The sequence below is a fragment of the Nuphar pumila genome, chromosome 17 (genome assembly GCF_984573655.1).
Source record: "Nuphar pumila chromosome 17, dmNupPumi1.hap1.1, whole genome shotgun sequence".
Lineage (NCBI taxonomy): Eukaryota > Viridiplantae > Streptophyta > Magnoliopsida > Nymphaeales > Nymphaeaceae > Nuphar > Nuphar pumila.
Window position 1 is genome coordinate 74,705,178 of NC_143265.1, and position 14,863 is coordinate 74,720,040.

Consider the following 14,863-nt stretch of genomic DNA (forward strand, 5'->3'; position numbering starts at 1 on the left):
ACTATTTTTCTTTTCTCTTCTTTCAATTAGTTAGAGTTGTTTTAATTTGTTTTAATTTGTTTTAATTTTTTTAGTTAGTGTTTCATCTTGTTTCATGATTAGTTAGTTTGTTACTTAATTTGTTTTGTTTTTGTGCAGATTTTTCAACGGAACCAACTCGTGCTCGGCCACCTGTGGTAAGTAAATGACAAAAACAATGCAAATCGGGTAAATACCCGTGGTGAGTAAGTGATGCAAACGTATCACATGTTATTTAATTTATTGAATGCAGCACTTTATTGTTCACACACTCACTTAGTTGTTGATATCTATGACTGCTTTGTTGGAGTTCGGAGATCATGCTGAGCATGATTTTAATGTAGAAATATGGAAGTGTTCTTATTTTTGGAGTACGGAGTCCATGCTAAGCATGGTAGTAGTTAGTGAGATATTGAAGTGTGTTTGCTGCAGGTACATGTTTGCCATTTATTTGATATGAATGATTATGATGTATTGCAATGTTTGATGTAATTGTATCCATGCTTGCATGTAGTTAATTTCAATTTGATTTTGGCTTCCATGTGAAATTTTATAATAAAAGCATGCTTCAAATGATTGTATCGTGTCATTAATAGTTTGCACATGAAAATATTAAGTTATCAATGCATGCATCAAAATTCTTGTTATTGTTTGACATAGTATATTGCATGATAAATTTGATATTTTCTTCATCGTAGCATTCTGATTGTTTTTTTCTTAATTCGTTAGGATACTATTCGTAACATCATACGACAGAATGACTGCAAACCGTGAATGGATGTACCGTAGGATAGTGGACAATGAGTTATCGCATGAATATATGGATGGTGTCGATAGTTTTATTGAATTTGCAACGGCGAGTGTCAGTACGGTAGATCCCACAGGTCGGATTAGGTGTCCCTGCAAGATTTGTAAGAATAATCGATTTGTAGAACCTCATGGCGTTAGACATCACCTATACAGGAAGGGTTTTGTGAGTGATTATCAGAACTGGACGTTTCATGGAGAAGAATTTAGAAACGATTTTGATGCACGGGTGAGTGTGGTGCACGATAATCCATATACGAATTTGATATTTGATGCTGCAGGAACAGAACTGGGTTCTGCTATGAGTTCTAGTGATGTAAGAACTGCCGTAGATGAAGAATCACCAAACGATGCAGCTAGTAGATTTTATGATTTACTTAAAGATGCTGATGAGCCACTTTGGAACGGTTGTGAGAGTCACACTATCTTGTCTGCAGTTCTTCAACTAATGAATTTGAAGTCCGAGTATAATTTGAGTCAATCATGTTTTGACCGTTTGTGCATGATTGTGAAGAGTATGTTGCCTAAAGATAAGAAATTGCCACAAAATTTCTATCGTGCGAAAGTTATGGTCAACGCTCTAGGTATGGGTTACAAAAAGATTGATGCTTGTCCAAATCACTGCATGTTGTATTTCAAGGAGCAGGAAAACGACATATCATGCCCGTCATGTGGGCATCCTCGGTTCAAGCCAAAGACAAGAGGCAATGGTAGCACGAGATCAAAGGAAGTTTCATACAAGTCGCTCCGCTACTTTCCTATCACTCCTAGATTGCAGCGATTGTATATGTCTTCAAAGACAGCTAAACACATGAGATGACATGCAAATAAAGTTCGACACGATGAAAACAAGATCACGCATCCTGTTGACGCTGAAGCTTGGAAGCACTTTGATCGTACTCATCAGAACTTCGCAATGGAAGTGCGAAATGTTAGACTCGGTCTATGTACAGATGGATTTAATCCATTTGGGGGTAGATCAACTCCATACTCATGCTGGCCAGTATTTGTAACTCCATACAACCTTCCACCAAGCTTGTGTATGAAACGTCCAAATCTTTTCTTGTCTCTGTTGATCCCTGGTCCGACCTCACCTGGCCAAAATCTTGATGTATATCTAAGGCCATTGATTGATGAATTAAAAGTACTGTGGGATGACGGTGTTACCATGTATGATGCCCACAAAAAACAAAATTTCAACATGAAGGCCGCTGTTCTATGGACAATCAGTGACTTCCCTGCATATGGTATGTTATCTGGTTGGAGCACACATGGGAGGTTGGCTTGTCCGTACTGCATAAAGGATTCCAAAGCTTTTAGATTGAGGCATGGAAGGAAGCCTTGCTGGTTTGATTGCCATCGTCGATTTCTACCTAGCGATCATCCGTTCCGACGTCAAAAGAATGCATTTACAGCAGGCACAACTGAAACGGAAGGTCCATCCTCAAGATTGTCTGGCATAGAGATTTTAAGAAGATTGCGATACTTTTCAGATGTATTAACAGATGCCCGCAGTCCTACACCCTTCCGTGGATTTGGGAAGGAACACAATTGGACGAAAAAATCTATTTTTTGGGAACTACCGTATTGGCCGACCCTATTGATACGACATAATTTGGATATGATGCATGTAGAGAAAAATGTGTTTGATAATGTGTTCAATACAGTAATGAATATTAAAGGAAAAACGAAGGATAATCCGAAGGCCCGTATGGATTTAAAATTAATATGTAAAAGACCAGAATTGGAACTTAAAGAGTATAATGGCAAAGTACTGAAACCAAAGGCGAAGTACGTGCTCGGACCTGATTAAATAAAACATGTATGTCAATGGTTGAGACAACTGAGATTTTCAGATGGATATGTCTCTAACAATGCTCGGGCTGTGAAGATTGACGATGGACAGTTATATGGGTTGAAGAGCCATGATTGTCATATCTTTATGCAACGATTGATACCCCTAGAATTCCATGATATGTTAGACAAACCTATATGGGGGGTATTGTCTGAGTTGAGCGGATTTTTCAGAACATTATGCGCATCGGAGGTCATTGTATCAGATGTAAAGAATCTCGAGGACTCTGTCATCACCATTGTTTGTCTGTTAGAAAAGATATTTCCGCCAGCATTTTTCGATGTTATGGAACATTTGATCATACATCTGCCATATGAACTAAGGGTTGGTGGCCCTGTGCAATATCGATGGATGTACCCATTTGAAAGGTATATGTTTTTTTATATTTGTCTCTTTAATGACAGATATTTAAAATTTGAAATGTATATTCTTGTCAGATGCATGTTCGACCTAAAAAAAAGGTTCGTAATAAAGCAAGAGTAGAAGGCTCTATTTGTGAGGCGTACACTTTAGAAGAGATTTCAAATTTCTCATCTATGTACTTCGAACCTCATATTCCAACACGTTACACATGCCCGCCCCGTAACGATGATGGAGAACAAGTAACTGTAGCTGACAAGCTGTCGATATTTCAACCACTTGGGCATGCATTTGGTAGTTGCCGATCAAGGCTATTGACAGATCGAGAGCAAGATTCTGCACACATCTATATTCTTTTTAATTGCTCAGCGATCGACCCATACATCGAGTAAGTATATGTATATGCAACTCAATTATAAATCCTTTTATGTTCTATATGTGGATACATGACTCGGTAATATAAGTATTTGTGGTTTGCAGACGATTTGATCTGGAGTTGCGAAACGAAGTTTCACATCTCACTGATGCAGAAGTACAAAAGGAACGTGAAACTAAGTTTGTGGAGTGGTTGAAACAGTTGGTAAAGAAGCTAACATAAATTTTGTACTTATAAACAACACTAAGTTACTTAATTGATCGTGATCACAATCATTGTTTATGTTTGTGCGTAGGTTCGCAATGGTGATGTTAAAGATCAAGGAATATGTGATTTAGAAAATGGTCCGACCAAAGTTGTGCAATGCTACAACGGGTATATCGTAAATGGTTATCGATTCCATACAAAAGACTACGGTATAAACAAATCAACGATAAATAGTGGCGTGTGTGTCAAGGGTAGCAGCTACGGTGAAAATGAACGTGATTACTACGGTGTTATAGAGGAAATAATGGAGTTGACTTACTTAGGCATGAATAACAGGGTTACGGTATTCAAGTGTCATTGGTTTGATCCAACTGCAACAAGACTCGACAAAGCTTCAGGCATTGTGGAGGTGAATCATAAATCCAGGTTTGGAACATATGAACCATTCATATTAGCCTCGCAAGCTCAACAAGTTTATTATACTTTATATCCGAGTATAAAAAAGTCAGATAGAAATGAATGGTGGGCAGTTTGCAAGGTGAAATCCAAACTATACCCCGAGTATGATCAGTTACAGGAAGATGAATTAGCTGAAGACAGTGATTACTATCAATCAGATGATGTCTGTGACTTCGCTTATGGTCACGATGTTGCGCATGATATGCATGTCATATCTCCATTGGCTGATGAAACATTCATAGAGGAATGTGATCCAAATGATGTACCAAGTGGATGGGCAAACAATGAAGAAGAAGAAGAAGAAGAAGAAGAAAGTCAAACTAGTGACGAGGAAGAATTCTCAAGCTAGTGAGCAAAATCTTATACTACAAACCTCTATTTAAATGCATTGTAATACTTGATGTGAGTTGTATTGCAATACTTGGTGTGAATGATTAAAAATTTTATTTGAATGTATTGTAATACTTGATACGAATGATTCGAATGCATTGTAATACTTGATGTGAATGATTTCAATTATCTGAATGTATTATAATTTATGCAATTAACGAATGATTTGAATTAGTGCAATACTTGATGTCAATGATTTGAATTATTTGAATGCATTGCAATGCTTGATGTGAATGACTTGAATGCATTGTAATACTTGATGTGAATTATTTGAATGTATTGTATGACATATGTTATTTGTTAGAATATGGTTCATGGAGGTTATAGTGTTCGCTCATCCAGTAGTAGCCAGGCTCAACCTTCATCTTCACGGGCTCCTGTGATAGGTATATCATATAACTAATTAGATGCTTGATTAGTTCAAATGCACATTCTGAGAATTTCTAATGTATTTTTTTACAGATGATGTTGCGCCTGTACACGACCCACCTACACCAGTTGATCGCACAAGTCAACAGCCAACACAGGAAACAGGGTCTTCTCAGGCTGGCACAAGAAGACTCATTCGAATAGTGTATATCGATAATCGACCGTAAGTATTTTGTTTTCAATTATTGCATATCTTTTAAATATTTTATATTGATATTTACTGTGTAACAATTCATGTGCAGCACGAGGTTTGAGCCACAAGAAGTAATACGGGAGATTAGGAATTCACTTCTTCAACATCTACCAGGACCAGTTGCTCAATGGAAAGAGTACCCAAAGGAGGTGTTAGACAGATTGTGGTCCTCATTCATGGTATACAGTTGTTCCTCATAGTTAATGTGTTTCATATTTAATTTATTTAAGCAATGTCTACTAACTTTCTGAAAATATTTGTAGGCTTCGAATCGCTTTGCAACTACGGTGGAAGAAAATGATGCAAGGAAGGTGTGGCAGAAGGTGACTGCCAATCGATTTGCAGACATGCTGCACACTATGAAGACTGCAGCAAAAAAAACATCTGGCGTAGTAGATGATCCATTACTGTGGAAGGGCCATGGTCCTATTACTATCAGGAGAGATTACTGGGATGAAATGTGTGATATGTGGGCGGGAGATGCATTTAAAAATCGCTCTGCGAAGGCTTCACAAAATCGATCGAAGATGCCCGAAGCCCATCTACACACAGGTGGATCTAAGACATTTGGGAGCCACCTAAAGAAAATGGTAACTCATCAATATATAATATTAATTTTATAAGTATTGTTGCAATTTTTTGTACTAAATGTTTTGTCATTTAACTTCGCAGAAAGAAGAAAAAGGAGACAGTGTACCATATAAGGATGTGTTTGTAGAAACACATAAACGGAAGACCACGGGAGTCTTCGTATCAGAGAAGGCGAGAACGACAACGGTATGTATTAATTCTATTAATAATCATTGCAATATATATGCAAGTTATCATAATGTTATCATTAATTATTAATGAATACTTTAAACATTATTTTGTAGGAGGCATATGAGCAACAGATGGTAGAGCGATATGGCGAAGACGCTACTCAGCATCCATCATTTGATCCTACAGCATGGGTGACTGCAGCAGGTGAACCCAAAAAAGGTCGCGTGTTCGGGTTTGGAAGTAATATGAACACTTCACCAGTTATTGGTTCTTCCAGTTACGGCTCACCGACTTCTTGCGCCGACATAAGCTCCAAGCAGCCGACTATTCTTTCCGGTGATGATGTACGCGAGATCATTAATGAATCACTGAATAACTACTTCCAATACACCGTCGCCCCCTTTCTCCGAAATGAGATCAAGGCCGCTGTTCAGGATAGGGGATCTTCGATTCCAGGTCCCTCTCAGGTATAATCACATATATAGTTTTTTTGACTGTCTTAAAGCACATCTGAGCATGGTAGAATCACATATAGAGTTTTTCTAGATGCCTTAGAACACATATGAACATGCTATAATCACATATTCAATTTTTTTACTGCCTTAGCACATATATGAGCATGATAGAATCACATATAAAGTTGCTTTGCGTGCCTTAGAGCACATATGAGCATGCTATATTCACATATTCAATTTTTTTACTGCCTTAGCACACATACGAGCATGATCGAATCACATATATAGTTTTTTACCTGCCTTAAAGCACATCTGAGCATGGTAGAATCACATATAGAGTTTTTTTATATGCCTTAGAACACATATGAACATGCTATAATCACATATTCAATTTTTTGACTGCCTTAGCATACATATGAGCATGATAGAATCACATATATATATATTTAACTTTTTGTCTGCCTTAGAGCACATATGAGCATGATAGAATCACATATAAAGTTTTTTTGATTGCATTAGAACACATATGAGCATGCTATAATCACATATTCAGTTTTTTGACTGCCTAAGAACACATATGAGCATATTATAATCACATATTCTGTTTTTTGACTGCCTTAGCACACATATGAGCATGCTATAATAACATATAGAGTTTTTTAACTGCCTTAGAACACATATGAACATGTTATATATCATTTATGATAGAATCACATATAAAATTTTTGGTTTTGCCTGCCTTAGAGCACATATGAGCATGCTATATTCACATATTCAATTTTTTTACTGTCTTAGCACACATACGAGCATGATCGAATCACATATATAGTTTTTTGCCTGCCTTAAAGCACATCTGAGCATGGTAGAATCACATATAGAGTTTTTTTAGATGCCTTAGAACACATATGAACATGCTATAATCACATATTCAATTTTTTGACTGCCTTAGCACACATATGAGCATGATAGAATCACATATAGAGTTTTTTTATTGCCTTAGATCACACATGAGCACATGATAGAATCACATATAGTGTGTAATTTATTTTATTATATTTTGTTTATCAATACTGACTGTTCTTTTCTTGTGTAGGCTGCTAGCGATAATCAGGGTAGTGGAGCTGAAGGGACAGATAAAGACAATGAACAAGAAGACGCACAAAATCTTGGCGATGATTAGAGGACTGTGTTGAAGAAGTTCTATTTTTTTTATTTTTCCTAATTGTAATTGTTGAATTGTAAATAATTAAACTTCTTAATTTTAAGGTGGAACGATTAATTATTATAGATACTTGTTATATGATTTTTTTGTCTGGTTTGTTTTTTATTTACAGGAAATATAAATTGTACAGGAAATAGAAATTGTACAGTTTTCAGTAATTAATTTTTAAATAATTTTTTTTTATTTTTTTTCGTGTTTGCGACGGATGATTCCGTCGCTATTCATATTAATCTAGCGACGGAACCATCCGTCGCTATTCATATTAATCTAGCGACGGAATTAAATCCGTCGCCAAGCCGTGGTCGCCGTTTAATATCGGCGGATAGGCGACGGAATATAGCGCTCGTTATTCCGTCGCAATTAGCGACGGACCTGGCGACAGAATTATTCCGTCGCCAGTTAGCGTCGAAATATTCGCGACGTAAGCATACTGTCGCCGCGTTGTCGCTAATCCGTCGCTAACATGGTTAGCGACGGATTTGCGACGGAATGTGGTCGTCGCTAATCTACTGCTTTGTTGTAGTGTATACACTAGCTTTTGTGTACAAGCTAACTTCCTATAGCTTAGTCCGGTTAGAGCAATGTCATCGATTTTAGGATGTTATGTTATATTTTGTTCATGTTGAACCGTGGTTAATTCTATAGTGGATGGATCTCAAACCAATATAAAAATTAGTTAGTATACTTGAGAACTTATATTCCTCATTGTATATATGACAAACATTTTATTTTGTCCTTTAAATAAATGGTTTTAATTTGAAATTTTCTCAATGCACTTATTTTGTTCATGGAGACCCCAAAGAAATGGAAGATAACTGTGGATATTTGCCAATATCTATATCCCCTCCAAAATTTAAATAGGTGTATTTGGGACCTCAGGTTCTGCTTCCTTTGGCCTTGTCTAAGGCTCTGGAAATATTTGGATGGAAGCCCTAAGTGTGCCGCTGCACCAGATCCTTCCTTGCTATTTTATGTGTTAAAGCTAATACATGGAGGTTGAAGTCCCTCGTAGTCCCTCATCAAATCCACGCAATCCTACAAACTGCGATACGAACTGAAATTTCTGGAGATTTTTTTTTTGAATTCTGACCATAGGTATGTGTTCTACACGCTTGATTTTGCAAAAATCTGCTTTTAGTCTGACTCTTGGTATGGTTTGATTATCACATGTGAGCAAGTTTTTTATTTTGTAAATCTGCATATAATTTCCGTAATATTCAAAGATAAAAACTAATACTAGAAAAATTATGATTCAAGTAGGGATGGCAGTGGACCGGGGGAAAGTGGGGCCCCGCCTCGCCCCGTTTGGACCGGGGATGAAGGGTATGAAACGGGGATGGAGGCGGGGGGACGAAGGTTAAAATCCATCCCCGTCCGTGGGTGGAGGCGGGGATGGATGTGCACTTTTCCCCGCCCCGCCCCGTCCCCGCCACGACCACTTTTCCCCGCAATATCCCCGCCCCGTCCCCGCCACGATCCCCGCCCCGACCATTTTTCCCCGCAATATCCCCGCCCGGCCCCACCTCATCCCCGTTTGAACCGGGGATGGAGGACATGAAACGGGGATAAAGGTGGGGGTGGAGGATAAAATCCATCCCCGACCGGGGATGGAGGCGGGGGTGGAGGATAAAATCTTGAGGTGGGGCGGGGGTGGAGACCTTGTCCCCCGCCCCGCTGCCATCCCTAGATTCAAGTGCTGTTTCTAATCCCATGGATCATGCCAAACACATCTACTAGGTTTGACTTCTGAAAAAAAAAGTTTCAGGAATGACCACTTCATTTGCAGTTCACACACACACACATATATATATATATATATATATATATATATATATATATATCATCGGACGGCGTGCGTCAAAAAAACACTTTTTAGCCGTGGCTGGCCTCTAAAAAGTGTAGAACGCAAAAAGAATTGTTTCGCTGATCATGCATGCGATCAGCAGCACAAAAACCATCCCATTTGTGAAGGACAGTTTAACAATTTGTTCACACGGGTTTATATATATATATATATATATATATATATATAGAGAGAGAGAGAGAGAGAGAGAGAGAGAGAGAGAGAGAGAGCTGGTGAAGATATCTCTGGTTGTATTGGAGCCATTAGATGCATTTGTCTTGATGAAATTAATAGGTTGGCTTCATTTGGATCAGGTATAGTTTAGAGATAAGCATCTCGTACGAATTACACTGACATGATAGCAGGGGAAGTCTTTGTTTACCATTCAAATGACTCAAAGTGAGCGTCTAAAACATTAACTGTGGCACTGCCCATCGACCAGTTAGTTCCTTTCCACACTCTGGTTAAAAAGCTTCGGCATCAAAGACCTTAGGGTCTTGGAACCCCACAGTGTCCTAAGTACTTGATGGCCGGAACGGTCAGAAAACTAAACTATGCCTGTAAAGCATGAACAGTATTATTATTATCACTTTCTTTTTCTTCACTTTTATGATGATGTTGATGCTGATATTGACGATGATTGATGACTATTAGCAAAAGAAAATCTAGCAACAAATAAAAAAATTTGTCTTTCTTGAAAAGTTATCAAGAAGATGCCAATATCTTTAAACTTTAAAAATATATTAAAGTACGAGAAAAAATATAAAAGCATAAAAATATATCAAAATATAAGTATCACATTAATGGTGCAATAATATGTCAATAAAAACATGACATTTTCAAAATAGGTGATATTTAAAATGGATCACATTGTTTTTGTGAATTATATAAGTCTTTGAAAATCTTGTAATAAACACGCAAAATTTTAAAAAAACTGCCCATATTTTATGACTATGATTATAACTTGTACAAGTCTCAAGAAAAGCAAATTGATGTATAACCTTATTTAATCTCTTTAAAAGATTTAAATTTATGCAATGTGGGGCTTGCCTTATTACATAGAACTTGATATCTTTGAATGATTTAAATTTTTGGATAATCCAAGGAAAAAAAAAACCATCAACATTCACACATTGGTTGGCTTTCGATTAGTAAAACCCTTGAGGTCCCCCCTGCCCACCGGAGAGTTAGTGTTATCAGAATTTTTGTGTGAGAGACCAATGGGGACTCCGCTTGTCTGGCAGGAGTAGTTAGTGGATGTGGCCTTGTGTTGGGACATTGCAAGTTCAAATCCCAATGGAATGGTTGTATAACTGGTAGGGGTCTGCCTAAACTCAGCTTTCTATATGAAATGAAAAAAGAATTTTCTTGTGAGAGAGGCACATAGGGGAAAAACCTACACTTTTACACGAGTGAACTTCGTCAGCAACAGTTATAAAAGAAAAAGAATTTTCATGTGGAGGAAATATTCATAAAAAACAAAAACATGGGTCTTGAGAAAATGTGAAGAAAAGATACATCGAACTTTAAAAATAGAGCACAAAAATGTAAAATATAGAAAAAAGTTATTGCATGATATATTAAATCAATAAGTAGGGATAGCTATGACAAAAATGTTATTGTATGATATATAAAATTAAGGAGTAGGAATAACTATGGCAAAAACATTTACTTTATATAATTTTCTAAAATAACAGGACTCGAGACTTTATCTTTTATTTAATTTTTCATGCAGCCTCACAAAAACAACAAAAATCCAAATGCACGAATCCAATGAGCCTTTACCCTAAGTTAGGGATGGCAGTGGACAGGGGGAAAGCGGGGCCCCGCCCCGTTTGGACCGGGGATGAAGGGTATGAAACGGGGATGGAGGGTATGAAACGGGGATGGAGGCGGGGACGAAGGTTAAAATCCATCCCCGTCCGGGGGTGGAGGCGGGGATGGACATGCACTTTTCCCCGCCCCACCCCGTCCCTGCCACGATCCCCGCCTCATCCCTGCCCCAACCCCGCCCCGACCACTTTTCCCCGCAATATCCCCCCCCCCCCACCCCGCCTCATCCCCATTTGAACCGGGGATGGAGGACATGAAACGGGGATGAAGGCGGGGGTGGAGGATAAAATCCATCCCGGCCAGGGAGGCGGGGCGTGGGTGGAGACCTTGTCCCCCGCCCCGCCCCGCCCCACTGCTACCCTAAGTTGCTCACTATGCCAATTGTACCAACTATCACGCCTGACCTTTGTATCGACTCTGACTATTCTAGTACCACGATATAATTCCAATATTTATGACCATAGATGTAATTCAGCATCCTTAGGCTATATTGTCATTTGAATAAAAAAGAAGCCCGAACTTTTTACTTCAAATGGGGCATTTCTATTTATTAGATGAAACAAAATGGAATATGAAGTTCCATATCCAACTTTTTGCAACATTAATGAAAATTCAAGCAACTCATCCTGCAGCTTTTGGCTCATTGAAAGGCTGGAATCCATGAAGGCACTCTATATGAACCATCCCATCAAGTTTGGCCTGATGTGATTTTATAAAGGCCACCAAAGTATTGATAGCTCCATGTACACCAACTCACTATTAATAGAAAAGTTTATCATCACTTGAATATGGAGAATCTAAAACTTCAGAATGGTTTTGCAGGGTTTCAGCATTGAATTGAACTAGGAGTTGGCTGACTGCATTCATAAGAATTTGGTGATTTGAAAATTTTGATAAAATAGATAAATAAAAATACTAATGAAAAATAAGTAAAAAACGTGACATATAAATGCATGCCTATATATTGATTATTGTCATAACGGCTATGCCAATGTTTGTTGCTTCTAATGAATTTTTACATGCCATAATGGTAGTGTGCTTCTTTTGGATATCACTAACAAGCACGCTATGTTTTTTTTTATCAAAATGAATTTCAATAATTAATCTTTTTTATTCTCGATTTAGAAAGTATTTTTGAAAGCATTTGTATATGTGAAAATTCTTAAAAACAAAACGAGAACACGGCATTGGAAAACCTTTTAGGAGTATAAAAAATATTAAAACAAACATTAAAAAACATTAAAAAACATTTAAATTTTGTTTGGAATGACAAAACCTGGTGAAATTAGTAGCATCCACTACAAAAAGATGCACATTGACAACTCATATTCTTTGCTTACCCTAATAAGCATAAGTCCATTCTTTCTCAAAATTTAAAAAACAAAAAAACAAAGCCCATTTTCTCACACAATTAAAGAACTAATGCCTCCCCCATTAAGGAAAAAGATTTGCTTCAAGTAGGTGTGTTAACGGGTAGGGTTTGGTTGGGATCTAGGTGGAATCAGACTTGAACCAGATTTTTGGGCATGGTATCGGGTTCAGATCCAGGTCTAATCAAGTCTATTATAAGAGAAACCATACTCTGACCCGATAAAAAACTACATAAACCATACCCGATAAAATAATATTTTTTTTTATCATTTTTACATTGAAAATTTGTAGGTCTTAATCGAAACTCGGGCCCGGGTCTGGTATAAAATTTCACAAACTATACTCGAGTCCATGTATTAATTGGACCTTTGGGTCCAAACCCAGGTCTTCTTATTTGTCACTATACCCGGACCCTATAGGGTTTGGTCTGGGTAAACCTGACCCGTTGACACCCCTAGCTACAACCATTTGTATGTACAAACATCTTAGCAAATTATTTTTATTTTATAATTAGTTTTTTTTAGTAAATCTGAGCTTGTAAATGTAATTGACAAGGTTTGTGTTTGTGAGGATTAACATTTGATTCACCAGATTCTATCTTGTGAGTGAGTTCCTCTCGCGATCCGAAATCCAGGACTATAAATTCCAAAATTTCTCAACTATAAAATGTATTTTTCTTTTTGTCGATAAAACATCGACCACATGTCAATTCCTAACAAATTGAATAACTAAGCACATCTAATGTGATGGGCTTATTTGGAAGCACCGTGTGGCTGGGACATCTATAATCCCCCCCCCACAATCTAACGAAATAAGGGGCATGTTTGGATGGGTCTCATGAGATTTGGACTGACATTTTTTGGGGATTTATAACTCAAATAAATCACACCCGTCCTGATCACTTTGGCTCAGCCCGCCATACCTACAATCATCTCGCAGGGTAAAACCCTGAGGCTAGGACCCCTGCCCCTGAAGCCTATGCTATGGGTTGGCTTTGGCAGAGAGGCAATGCCCATGGAAATCGAACCTTGATTGCCTGTCTAGCAGCCAAGGCCTCACCCCACTCTGCCAACCCCCCTTGAGCAATTTAGACTCTCATGCAAATGAAAAAAATGAATTTCATTGAAATAAACTAAGCAAATCGTGTGAGAAATGAACTCTCATTTGCCTTTATAAATGAAAGTTGTTTTATCATTTAAATAAGAATACATGTTTGTAAGAGAAAAAAAACTCTGAAAAGAAAGTTTTGCTTCTAAGAGTTTTTGATAAGAGAAGTTTTCTAAAAAAAAGTTTTATGCTTATTTGTATAGTACGAGAAAAACAAAATGAGAAAATGTAAAAAAATGAGAGAGAGGAAGAGAGTGATAGTGATGGCGGCCGTGACGGTGAGATGGGTGGTGGGAAGTGTAAAAATAAATTTTCTCTGGATAGGAAACATTCCTCTATCCCTTGAAAGAATATTTTTATATAAAAATATATACTTTTTAGAAAAACTCTTTAATCCAAAAAGTCTATCTCATTTGGAAGGGTATTAAAATCTGAATGAATTATCAATTTTGCATCATTTTTCCTACATCTTTCTTGCTTTCAAACATGCCCTAAAAATGACAGAGCCTCATGTTTTATATGATTGCAAATCATAAGTGGCTCAGCAAACCAAACTTACCAAAAGAGTTCCATATTTTCATCATTTTGTTCTTAATTATTGAAATCATGAATGCTAGGGTTTTCATGATCTTACGGTCCATATCTTTTGCCCAACTATAACTTATTTTAGCACAAGCTCGTCTAACCATTACCGACTCTCTTTATTTCTCATGCACACGTGCTACATAGAAGTCGTTCGATGTCACCGCGCACGTGTCATCGGTCCCTGAGCGTCGCATACCCCTTTCTTTTTACAGCAAAGCGCGATCCCAGACCCACAAAACAGGCGCATTCTCCGTCCCTGGGCATTTCCGTCATTTCCCTCACACCACCAACTCGCGTCGTTTTCCTGTGTCCTCCTCCCACGACTGTAGATACGACTTGACGAGGGCATTCTCGTCACTTAAAAGGTCAAAGCCCACGACCCCATCCATGTCGTTCATATCCAGAGAAAATATAAAAAGAAAAAAAAAGGAAAAAAAAGGTGGGGAGACAGCGCAGCCACGCCGCTTAGCCGAGCCGAGGGCGTGGCTTGAGGTAGCCACCGTTGCGAAGGAACGGAGGCTCCAGCTGTCGCTCAGGGGAAGAGAGGGCAGAGGGAGGGGGTCTCGCTATTAAAGCCTCTCTACGGTTGGC

At 38.0% G+C, this 14,863-nt stretch overlaps 1 protein-coding gene across 2 annotated transcripts; it reads left to right on the plus strand.

Moving 5' to 3' along the window:
* Positions 1 to 137: 137 nt before the first annotated feature.
* Positions 138 to 7,596, plus strand: LOC149812241 (uncharacterized). Of its 2 annotated transcripts, none has more exons than XR_016428602.1 (2): positions 138 to 176; positions 7,405 to 7,596. XR_016428602.1 is itself a non-coding variant. In XM_089993749.1 (2 exons), exons 1-2 carry the CDS (start codon positions 6,102 to 6,104, stop codon positions 7,489 to 7,491), a joined length of 309 nt encoding a protein of 102 aa, XP_089849875.1. In that variant the 5' UTR covers positions 6,099 to 6,101; the 3' UTR covers positions 7,492 to 7,596. The 2 variants fall into 2 exon arrangements, 1 of the variants encoding a protein (XP_089849875.1); XM_089993749.1 differs by lacking the exon at positions 138 to 176 and adding an exon at positions 6,099 to 6,323.
* Positions 7,597 to 14,863: the final 7,267 nt, after the last annotated feature.